Here is a 12208-nt window from a genome sequence, read left to right as displayed (position 1 = left end):
ATGCTCAAAGACTTCATAAATCTTGGTGCTGGCAGATAGACTTACTTTTTATGCCTTGATAGTTTTATTATTTAGAAAGTGCAGATGTTGCAATTTTACAAGAGCTAATTGAATTGAAATACAAGGCTGATAGCATCAGCCGAGAGAAGGAAAGTGAGGGGCCTCCTTCTCATGTTCTTTTCTGTTAGCACAGCCTATTCATAGGTACAGGGATGTTTTCTCACTAATGTAATGGGCAATTTCTGAGCACGCCTTCCCTTTACAGATATTAGACAAAAAACAAACCAGCCCTTGCAGTGTTTTACAGTGTATATTATCCCATTTTAAAGCTGCTTTGCCTCAGTTTCATTGCACTACGACTTTTGTACATAAAGGAGGAATTTGCCCGTGATGATACTGCCCAGCCTCTGTAACTACAGCCTCCAATGACATGCTTCTGGGCACACAGAAGGTGCAAAGTGCATGGCAGGGATAACAGGACTAATACTCCTGTTTCCAAATTTTGTGGTTCATATAAACCCTTTCTTGAATGCTACTATAGAAACCTAAATGGGAATTGGAAGATCAGACTGTTACTGATGATGCCTGATCCTAACATCAACATTTCATGAGATCTTGTGTTGCAGATGTGGTGAAAGGTGAAAAGGTCAAGCCCATCTTTGAGGAGCCACCTAATCCAACCAACGTGGAAGCAAGTTTACAAAGGATAAAAGCAAATGATCCTAGTCTCATAGAAATCAATCTTAACAACATAAAGGTAGATGCTGTGGTTTCATTTATGTCATTCATAGGAGAGTTTATTCAAATATTTACAAAGCCCTTGCCTTTTAACTTTAAATTTTGTCTCTCTCTACTCTTCAGAAAAAGCAGGACACACAGGAAAGGGGTGTGGAGGGAACTGCTGTAGAGGTTTCAAGGTCACCTGTGCCTGATACTGAATTAGATGCCAATTAAAAGCCCAAGGGGTGACTCTAGATGCCTTTCTTTAGCAGACTGTAAAGCAAGATCTCTCATGGGCACTATGCAGTCATCACCAGCCAAATTCAATTAGTCCACCCATGCAAATGGAGGAGGAGCTGGCATGTAGAGACTAAACAACCGACAGCAGGAATAGGAAAGTAGCTCAAGATCAGTCACATGCTTGTGGTGGCCTGACCCAGTTAAAAGCAGTGCTGACATCGCATCCTGGCGCAGGCGTCCCATGGGTCTCTGAAGGCCTCTATGAACAGAGGACACTTTGTCCATTCTGAGTTACCCTTAAAAGTATCAGGGATGTTTAAACTGCATAGACTGTGGCTATCAATCAGGTTGATAGTAATTAAAATCAGTGTCTAGTGATATGACTGGCTTTCCTAATTACTGGATTTGTCTTCTTAATGTAGAATATTCCTATTCCAACACTGAAAGAATTTGCAAAAGCTTTGGAAAGCAACACGCATGTGAAGACATTCAGCCTTGCAGCTACTCGAAGCAATGACCCGGTAGCTATTGTAAGTTAAACACTGGTTGGAAAAAAAAACCCTGCTTTAGGATGCATTCTTCATTTTCCCTCACAGAATTTCTCTATGACTATGCAAAGTAGAAGTGTAATCTCTTCTGATCTACCTCTATGTCCTTGTAAGCCTATTTATGTTCTATTTCTTTGCAGGTACTATATTTTGCAAATTCCTTGTTATTTCCTGAAACCCTCAAGACATTATCTCATATTCCTTCTTTTTGACCCCTCAGGCATTTGCAGATATGTTGAAAGTGAACAAAACACTGAAGAGTCTGAATGTAGAATCCAACTTCATCACTGGCACGGGTATTTTGGCACTGATTGATGCACTGAAAGAGAATGAATCCCTGACAGAGATTAAAATTGACAACCAGGTAAAGAGAGAACATTGAGTGAATCCACTTTTGTTTCCCTTCTATATGGATTCCAAGAGGCCTCTCCTAGAGGGCTCTGGCAAAGTCAAGGCAGCCGCTGTGACTCAGTCATTCTGCAGCCAAACAGCGGAAAACTTCTAAATAAAACTGGTCAAAGCCAAATATAAAACCCAGAGCAAAAATCCCTGGGGATGGGATTCTCTTTGTAGTTTGCAGCACAGTACTGAAATACAACTACTTATTTCTCTCTCATAAGAGAACAAACATTTTCTTTTCTTTTGGGGACATTTCACCACACGACCAACAGAGGCAACAGCTGGGGACAGCTGTAGAGATGGAGATTGCCAAGATGCTGGAGGAAAACTCCAAGATTCTCAAGTTTGGATACCAGTTCACCAAGCAAGGTCCAAGAACCAGAGTAGCAGCAGCTATAACTAAAAACAATGATCTGGGTAAGATGCTACTACATTTACTCATCCAGCAGGTCAAAGGAGGTGATCCTGCCCCTTTACTCTGCTCTCGTGAGACCTCACTTGGAATATTGTGTGCAGTTCTGGTGTCCTCAACATAAAAAGGACATGGAACTGTTGGAACAAGTCCAGAGGAGGGCCATGAGGATGATCAGGGGACTGGAGCACCTCCCATATGAAGACAGGCTGAGAAAGTTGGGGCTTTTCAGCCTGGAGAAGAGAAGGCTGTGTGGAGACCTCATAGCAGCCTTCCAGTATCTGAAGGGGGCCTATAGGGATGCTGGGGAGGGACTCTTCATTAGGGATTGTAGTGATAGGACAAGGGGTAATGGGTTAAAACTTAAACAGGGGAAGTTTAGATTGGATATAAGGAGGAAATTCTTTCCTGTTAGGGTGGTGAGGCACTGGAATGGGTGATTAAAAGCTACTCTTATTCTTCTCCCACCCCTCCTGGGAAGGAGAGTTACTTCAGTCTTTTCAATGGAGCACCCTGGATTTCCAGCTGCCATGTCAGCTGTTCTGGCCAGTAAGTAGAAAGCCAAACCCATCCTGTTTGTTCAGTGAACGCAGAAGTCATTGCTTCTTTGCCCTGCCCATGACAAACCAAGCTTGCTCAACCAAGGGAACAAAAAAGATTTTCCTGCCTGCGTGACCCAGTACGGGCAAAGACAAAGCTTTGCAAGTTTTACCTGAGCGTGACATGCTCTGCCCTGTGTGCTCAGTACATGGAACAGGGAGGAGCTGACCAAGCAGCGGCAGTTTAGAATAAGAAGAGGGGTAGGGGAATATTAACTCTATTTTTTAATCAATTCCACTTCAAAGTGGGGTATCAAACCATGATGCCTTTGCTGGCTTCAGCTTGGGTTTATGTCTGTGAGAACCAAGATAAGAGTTGAGCTAGAACCCATTTCTTTTACACATACTTTTATGCTTTTTCAGCTTTAATTTTTAGCAATACCTAAGATTCTAGTTATATACTATTTGTCCTGAAACTATTAACATTCTGGAATGGTATTTGGATCATCCCAACAACAAAGAGAAAAAGACCTTTTTTCACTATTTAACCAGATGCCATTAGACATCTGTCCTGTACCCAATCTTCATTTTCCTGCTTTTGTATTGGATTGTTTTGTTCAAGATTTAGTAGCATGGAGTACCTAAAAGAATTCAATAAAATAAATGAAGCAACAGAAACACTGAAAGCAGACAGAAATAATTGATGTTACACTGTAGGCTTTGGAATAACACAGTCTGTCAAGAAAGCACTATGAGATAAATCTCCCAATAGTAAAGTAATGGGATGTTTGTAGTAATATATTGTTTTATTGAATTTCTGTAGTGAAAAACCTTCATTCATCCAGTTTTACTGCTTTTGTTTCTGTACTTCAGCAGTTCTGTACTTTTGTTTCTGTACTTCAGCAGTTCTGTACTTTTGTTGCTGTACTTCAGCAATTCAATATCAGAAATGGGACATGACAGTTTGATGTAACACCAAATTTTGTATCGCACAAACAGGAGAACCTCACTAATCTTTTCTGGCCAAGTCAGAGATGACTCAATACATTTTTATTAGGGCAAGGAGTAGCAAATGCTGCCCAACTAGGCCTGCTGTAATGTATTTTAAGTACTGTAAAAATTCACAATTAATTTGTGAAGCTTGTCAAAATACTCTTGCACATACACAAAGCTCATCACTGTCTGCTCTGCTAAATGGCAACTTCAACCTACTTGGTTTCTAGTGAGAATCTGGAGCTAATTGGTAATTAACTTACTATCAGATGGTTGATGCAGTCAGAGCACGTGAAGTTAAACCAGATAATTTACGGTGCAATATGTTGTTTTCCTTGTTGCCAATACTCATTGATATCAGTACTTAAAAGTACTTCAAATTATTTTCTAAAAGAATATGATTATTTCTCACCTATAATATACACTTTCACAATTAAAAGTGTTATTTACTTTTGATGCCTAATGCTTAAATACTCCAGAGCACCGTCATACAGATTAGAGCAGACAACTATCAAGTTAGCTGGAACAGAGTGGCTTTTAAAAGAACAGTTAAAATGTAGCAAAAATCTAAACAGAATTATTGGGAGGAAGCACTGGAAATGGTGATTTCTTCATCATCTAAAACCTTTAGCTCAGAATCCATTTTTTATACACTGTGTTGATATGAACACTTGGTGAAATTCTATAGTCTGTGATATAGAAAGAAAAGTGCAATTTAGATACAAATGTTTTGTTTAGCACTGAGATCTGTTAATTACAGCATTTATGGTCATAATCCCGCTGAGTATTTCTTAGAAGCTTCTTCCTTCCTATTCATGGTACTGGGAAGGGAACATGTTAGTGAGAAGAGTCCTTAGGCAATTGGAAAAGCAATAATGACTGCTCTTGTCTTGTTTTATTGGTCTAGTTCGTAAAAAGCGGGTGGAAGCAGAGCGGCAGTAGCCACGCCATAGAGGATGCAAGGCAAGATTGGAGGCCACCCACAACTGCAATCTCAGAGTGCTCACTGGTCAGAAGGGAGTATATAATGGGAATTGCTCATTTCTCTTAATGTCTCCTTTTAACCTTGAAAACACAGCCTGTTCGTTTTTAACTTTCAAGGTTAAATTTATTTTTTTTTTGTGAGAAAGAATCACAGTTGGTTTGATTTTAATGGAAAAAACACCAAAATGTTTTGCAGTATCTGACGCCAATATGCAGAATCTAAACTGTGTTACTGAGCATAACACATAGTGATTCTGACCCTTATTTTAGATACCTTTTGACATGTTCAATTATGATCTTGTGTATGATAAGGGATTCTCTGCTGAAAGTAGAAGTTTTAGGGCCAAGTTCTGCAATGCCTTATGTTTGTGAATAATCCTTTGTATATAGTCCTGCTGAACTAAATCCTGCAATGGGATGCTCGAACTAGTAAAGCCAGTACAGGTTTGCAGGATCACACCCTTGAGCCTCTCTCCTGCAGCAGGATCTGAGCAACTGGAACAGCACCCTTCTACCTTCTTGGGTCTCCACCCATCCAGGTCCAAGTGTAGATTCATGCCTAGACATCTAAACATTGTCAAAGCCTACTTGTTTACATAAGCTTAGGTTAGGTGCATCATTTTGCAATGTTATTTGTTATCCTTACTCTACATTGTAAAATAATAGTAGTGCTGCCAATTCTATAGATTTTGAATGTTTTGGATTTTATAGACCAACAGATTTTTATTTGTTACTAGAATGCACAGTTTACAGCTATTAATCTTAATCTAAACAAGTATTCTCAGCAATATTTGTTTTGCTTTGAGCCATGTGTTGGACTTTTTTTAGTTCTAGTATTTATGTACATTTGTTAGTATTACAGAACTGTTCTCAGGACCTTTTAGATGAAGATTAATTAAACAATTAATCCAGGAAAGCAGCTGTGCTGCCCAGAAAAGAAACATCAGAAGGGTAGTTGTGACAGCTACGTAACTTACATTTATAGCCTCCAGTTAAGGTTTGTCCCTGTATCACAAAGCACCTAGGTATTCACATCAGTGATTACCTAAATAAAGGCAGATTTAGCACATGCTCAAATGCTTTGCTAAATCAGAGCCTTAACTCAGATGCTTGGACATGATCTTAACCCAGTGGAAAGCACCCCTAAAGAAGCAGCAGCTAACCCCAATGCTCAAAAGCATCAACCTTTTAGTGAGAATTCAGTCTGATGTTTCATTTTGTGTATTTTGCAGTCTAGAACTGTTCTTCTACCACTGTTTTATCACTGCCAACAGTTGCCTCTGACTAACAGCCAGAGGTTCATTTTGCTTACACACACACATGCTGCAAGAGCTAAGGGAGACTCGGGTTAGGTGCGTCACACAGATGTAATGCTTTCAGAAAGCTGCAAAAATGACCTGGGACTAGAGCTGCTACCTGGGAAACACTGGCCTCTCCTCCAGAACAACAGGGATGAAGCACAGCTTCCTGCAGATGATGGATGAATGCTGGAGGTCATGGTCACTACAGCATGCTCCTGACCTGCGGGGAGAGCTGTGAGCCACTGTGCAGCTGGGCATCCAGGGATTAGAACGCAGGGGATCCCAAGAAGCAGTTGGTACACGTTTGACATACTTCCCTGAGTGATGTCTTCATGACCAGAGCTGGGGTGCAAGCTGACAGGATGCACCCTCCCTCCGTGCCTTTTATAATGCAAATAAGTAGGTCCAAGGCAACACTCTCTATTTAACTCACTGTTAAACACTGGCCCTCACACTGGGGTCCAAACTGAGTAACATACACTTAAATCCCACTTTAGGAGACTATTCTAAGTCTACTGAGCTGGGATGCAACGAGTGTTATCTACAGTTTACCTCCCTAGAGAGCTCCCAGTCTTTACAATTTCCACCTCTCCCTCTCTTCCCCAGAATAAGGCTGAAACCTTTGCTTTGCAAATAGAAAACATAATACACCAGGGAGTCTTGCTGAGGTTTTCCCTGGATCCATGCAAGATTTTTTGGGAAAAACTTTGATATCCCATTAAAAAAAAAAAGTCAAGTTCTGTAACACAGTTGTAACTCTGCATGGGCTTAAAAAAACAGTCCTTAAAACCTCTGTGGATTACCATGGGAATACTGGGCTTTGCAGCACAAAGTCTTATGGATAGGAAAAATCCTCATCCCCAAAACCTAAAGATTATGGTTACTAACAAACTTCAGTGATTAGACTCACACTGCCCCTATTTCTTCCTCATTTGATCCAACCAAGGGAATCCCAACTGTTATTTTTTTTTTAATGTATTTTGAAGATATTTTTATTACTGTAACTTTTTTTTTAAGGGCGGTACATGTATGTTTTGAAGGGAAACAAGTGCAATCCATACTAGTCTTAATTGCTATTTAAAGTGTTGGTATTTGCATGCAGCAGTTTTACAAGGATGGAACGGTCTGACTGCTCCATGATGCCTGCAGCGTGTCATCCTGTATAGCTTTGCTCGGAGCCACACAGTGGTTATATAGTCTGGTGGCTCCATCCACATTAGCTACAGTTTGCACCGTGGACCAATGTACCTGGCTAGGGAAGGTCCTGGGGGCTCTCCATCCCTTGCTGTGCCATGCTGTCTGCACAGGCACATTTCCTCTGAAGGGAGGATTCCTCAGGCACTTGGAAGTATCTGTTCAAACCCCAGCCCCACCATGCACTAGCAGACAGTGCCTGGAGCTGTTCCCCCGTGGCAGGGACCTGGGAGGTCTGGCTCCTTCCTGCATGCATGAGGAGAATTCCTCAGCCCTGGCCATTCTCTCCAGGCAGCTGCTGCCAGCCCCTGATGGGTGTCTCAGTGACCAGGGACATCTCTGTCCTGCCTCTTGTGTGGGTTCCACACGAGCTTGGCTGTCACCTGGCCTTGAGCATCACAGTTCAAATAACTTGCACCAATATAAAGATCTGTTCAGTACAACAGCAGCCCACGATGGTGATGCTTGAAGGCAGATTTTTGTATTAATATAGATATAATATCATTTAGCTGGATAAAAATCTCTGCAGCTAACATGAAGGGGGTTGGGATGTGACTATTTTAAATTCTACTTCCTATTCTCAGTACTGAATGGAGAACAGGGACAGAAGAGCCCTTTTTTCTTACGCAAACATTCAGGAGTAACTTTGTCTGGTTTTGCACATTGCTTCTTGTGTTGACAGCTTCAGTTTGGTTTGTATTTTTTATACTTTTTTCATGGAAAAATCTCAACTTCGTACGTGTCCTAACATATATGTGAACAATGTGTGCACTAAGGATCATATGTGTACATGTATAACTCTAGATGAAGATGTAATCTCTGGAACAGAAGTAATTGCATGCGCACGGTGTGGTGCATATTACTCAAGAGGGAGAATCGCCACTCTATGTAACAGTGACTCCCCAGCATCATGGGTTTTCTAAATAAATCTTCATAAAGGATTTGGCTTTTGCAATTTCTTATGGTTTTGGGCCTTGAATCAAGCCTCCCTTGATGCTCTGACATCTTCCCTCCACAGTACACACACTGGGCTGAACCTTTGTGAATGATAGTTGGGTGCTCAGAACCAGCACTGGGAGGAAAGAACCCCATCATCATAAGATGTATCCCAAAGTCTTGGGGAACTGGATGATGTCATTGCCAAGCCACTTTCTTCTCCACACGGTGTCTCAGCAATTTTCTGTATGGCACTTCATTTGACACCGAGAACATACACTGATGTCTTCTAGGATATACATAGGCTCTAAGCTTCAAAGGAATCCAGGGCATTGTAAAACACTTAAAAGCATAGAGACTGAGTTAAGGAAATGGGCAAGTTGACCCTTAGAACTTACACTGCACCTTAAAAGACACTGCAAAATATACATAACTACACACACGTGAGGATAGTTAAAAAGGAAACCCCAGAACACCTCCCTACAATGTGCTTTGCGATCCCAGTCAGTTTACACACAGTAAAAACCTCTTCCCTACCCATTTAAAGGCAGCCTTTTGCTATGTTATTACTTTAACCCAAAATCTCAGAGTATCCTTTGCTCTCTCACATGTAAAAAAAAAAAAAAAGGGACTCCTCAATAAAAAGGGGAAATCTTATAGTGAAAGAAGAGGAGATATCCATGTCTCAGTATGTGGTACTGCTGGGATTCACAGAGACTATCATCAGAGGGAATGCTCATGGAAACTATGCAGCACAATTCCCAGATCCTCAGTCGTAAGGGAAGGAGAGAGTACAGCTGCAGAGAAGCTCAGGAGGTCATGCACTCCCATTTCCTATCTCCAGGATGGGGTTTTATTTTTCTACATACTTCATAGCTTTTGCAAAAAGACTGGGTTTGGTCCTACATCCCTTCTATTACAAGGGTTGTGTTGAAGTCCCTTGGGATTTTGACTATAAATGTAATATATGCCAAGGAACACAAATACTGTATCCCACCTTCTCAATCTGAGCCTTTATTTTAGGAATCAGCTTCTTCCCTTCCATTTTTCAGAATGGAAACTTTGTACACAAAGGACTGAAAAATAACTAATATAGAAAAATGATTGATACTATTCTTACAGTCTCTTGAGCATGCATCCTCATATCTTTCCTATTCCAATCTGTTCCGTTCCTCTCCCAGGCCTGAGCAACAGCAGTGCAAACCCCAGGTATCATACTTTCTACAAGGAATGCCAGGTTGGTCTCCCCATGAACATGATAGGGAGCAACAGCCTGAACTGCAGCAAGCTGCATTCACTACTGGCCATCCATCTCCTGCTGCTGCCATACAGAAGGTGCCTTGCTTGTATTCTTTTGATACATATACACAAATCTTCTATTTTGGTTGATACAGAGACTCGAGAGAGTTTTAATACCAAAGAGGCACAAGCTGACTACATCTTCTGCCATACCACAGCAGCTCTGACCTCCCTGTGCATTCCTTTGACCACAGCCAGGAGCTCTGCACTCTGTGCCCAATGTCAAGCTGCTGCCAAACCTGCAGAAGGCTGGCATTCAAATGCAGCTTGTGGAGAGCAGACTGCGAGGGAGAGAAACCACAGGGCAAGTTCTCTGTTGGGTGTGAGGACGTTGGACAGAAACCACTAAACCACACAGCTCTCAAATCATCTTTTCAGCTATTTTAATAGAGGACAGCATTTGCACATTAAAATCAACAACCAGCAAGGAATCTGTCATTCTAATCTGTTTCAGCTACAGCAAATGTCTGTCTGAATGGAGCAGAATGGTCAATGGCATTTGAGATTTCCTTTTTGAGGAAGGGGAACACACAGCAGAACTGTTTTCAGCTGGTTCCCAGCACAACAAATTGCTTTAAATATTCATGCTTTCCTAGTCCATTCCCGTAAAGCAGATGAGCACAAACAAAAGCAGCATGAGGGGCCTCCTTTAATGAGGGTCTGTTTGCTTCTTATAGACAGCTGCTGACTTTATTGGTTCTGACATTAGGTAGACTCACTCAATGAGCAAGGGAGGAGAAAACAAGGCTGTCAGATAAAGCCATCACATGCACTGTTTCACTTTATCTTTTCTGGTAGGGACTGTGCTGGTAGCATAGTGAATAGAATCTGGAAACAACATTTCATATTCAAAGTTTATTTCCCAGCTGTCACTACAGGTGCAGGTCACCTAAAAGCTGCCTAGGCTCTCAGTCTACATTAATGAACACTACATGTAAAGAATTCCCCAAACCTGAGAAGCTCACATTAATTCTACCACTTGTCCACGAAAAGGTTATACAGTCATCATCTGTCTAAATGAGCATCAAAAGCATTCAGATGGTGATGGAGGAGAAAGAGGTCACTCTGTACAAGTGGCTGGTGAGCAGGGGTGTTGGCATTCTTGGCTGGTTTGTACTTTATTAACATTGGCACACTGTACACACTGGGTTTCATCCGCACATCAACTAGGTTGCTTAGACGCCAAATGTGTTGTAACACTTCACTTAACTCTGCATTTGGGAACTGAAAAGACAGAGACATGGGCAGGAGCTGGTGGTGAGGCCTCCCCATGGCCAGCTTGCCCAGCTGTCAGGCAGCAATGGGTGGCACAGTTGCTCTATTCCATTCCTGTATTTTTTCCTGCATGTTTGTAGGCTGCTTGGAGGGACAAAAAGAAGTGTCACTAAATGTCTCAAGCCCACTAGAAAATAAGGATAGCTCCTCGTTATAATCTCCTTTAAACTTTGGTCTTCAGAACTCACTGCTCTGTGGCTGCTGATTAAAGCTCCAGTTAAGCTCTCTCTGCCTTTCCACTCCAAACACGCTGGTTGATCCAGGTTAACTACTGTGACATCTTCTTAAACACACCATAGGGAAGTTTATGGCACTTCTGAGCCTGGAGTAAGGTCAGGAACACTTCTGCTGAAGCTGGACCTGGTTACCTCACGTGTAAGTTGCTCCCCTTACCATGCTTTTGGCAGAGACCTTATCTCATATGCATTTATGGAAAAAAACAGAGTGCCTGACAGAAGGGAAATGGGAGTTTGATTGTCATAAGGGGACAGAAGGGTTCAGCAGCTGTGACAAACCCAGCCAGCAGGGACATAAGCAGTTATGCCACCTGCCAAGAGCTGAGTCCATTCCAGCACTAGAGATTCAGAGAGTTTGAAAGTTCATTTCCACAACAAGAAAGACTGAAGGCTTAAACAAAGATATGTGATGACATTTAAAAATGCATTTGCTTCCACTTGGTACACATTTTTTCAGTAAAATGAGACAGTTGTACTTAATCTTCTCATTATTTCCTATTCTATTTTTGTACCAATGAGAAAATCCAATTAAAAACATGATTTCCCTTCACTTCTGAACCTTTCAAACCAAGTTTAATTAAATGAACAAGTCTGAACAAGTTGCTTTTAATATTTGTACAATGGAAAACCCACTGTTTCCAAGGAGAAGAGGCACGATCCTGCGTGCCCTGAAGTCAGCTGGGACTCCAACCTGCACACAGCCAGTGCCCAGAGGCGCAGCAATCCTCAGAGACACCGATGAAGTACCTGCTGGTCCTGTGAAGGACTTGCTGGACTGTCCTTCAGCTCCTTGTGAGCTTGGAGTCAGAATGAATCACTGCAAGGCTCCAAGGAGATCTGGGTGCTGAATGGCAGACTTGCAAAAGGTTTTGCTTATTGTTTTTCCAGTGATGCATGCAGCCATTGTAGTGTCCAGCCACGCCATTCCTATCAGCATCATATAAGCTATTGCAAAGGCCACAGAGGTGTGTATTTCACCTTGGTGGTACAGGTCACAGCTTTGCCCGTGAGTTACATCCAGCTCCTGCTGCTTTGAAACTGCTTGTTGCTTTATAATAATGACCCTACTGGGTTTCATTTTTCCATAAAAGGGACTATGGGGCCACCTAGTCTAGCCTGTTGTGCATCTGAT

General features: G+C 41.8%; 1 protein-coding gene across 1 annotated transcript in view; it reads left to right on the top strand.

Annotated features, from left to right (window-relative positions):
- The window catches only part of LOC133209059 (tropomodulin-2), a 34594-nt gene extending 26323 nt beyond the window's left edge, over positions 1–8271 (top strand). The window contains exons 6-10 of the mRNA XM_061347403.1: positions 627–757; positions 1383–1490; positions 1729–1872; positions 2180–2324; positions 4759–8271. Of these exons, the coding sequence (XP_061203387.1) occupies positions 627–757; positions 1383–1490; positions 1729–1872; positions 2180–2324; positions 4759–4793 (563 nt within the window). The 3' untranslated portion in view covers positions 4794–8271. The remainder of the gene's footprint in view (positions 1–626; positions 758–1382; positions 1491–1728; positions 1873–2179; positions 2325–4758) is intronic.
- Positions 8272–12208: the final 3937 nt, after the last annotated feature.

The sequence above is a fragment of the Neopsephotus bourkii genome, unplaced genomic scaffold (assembly GCF_033783945.1).
Source record: "Neopsephotus bourkii isolate Nb327-2 ecotype Australia unplaced genomic scaffold, CSIRO-AGI_Nbou_v1 NB_318, whole genome shotgun sequence".
NCBI lineage: Eukaryota > Metazoa > Chordata > Aves > Psittaciformes > Psittacidae > Neopsephotus > Neopsephotus bourkii.
Note: the sequence above shows the minus strand (reverse complement) of the source record. Positions and strands in the feature narration are given on the sequence as shown.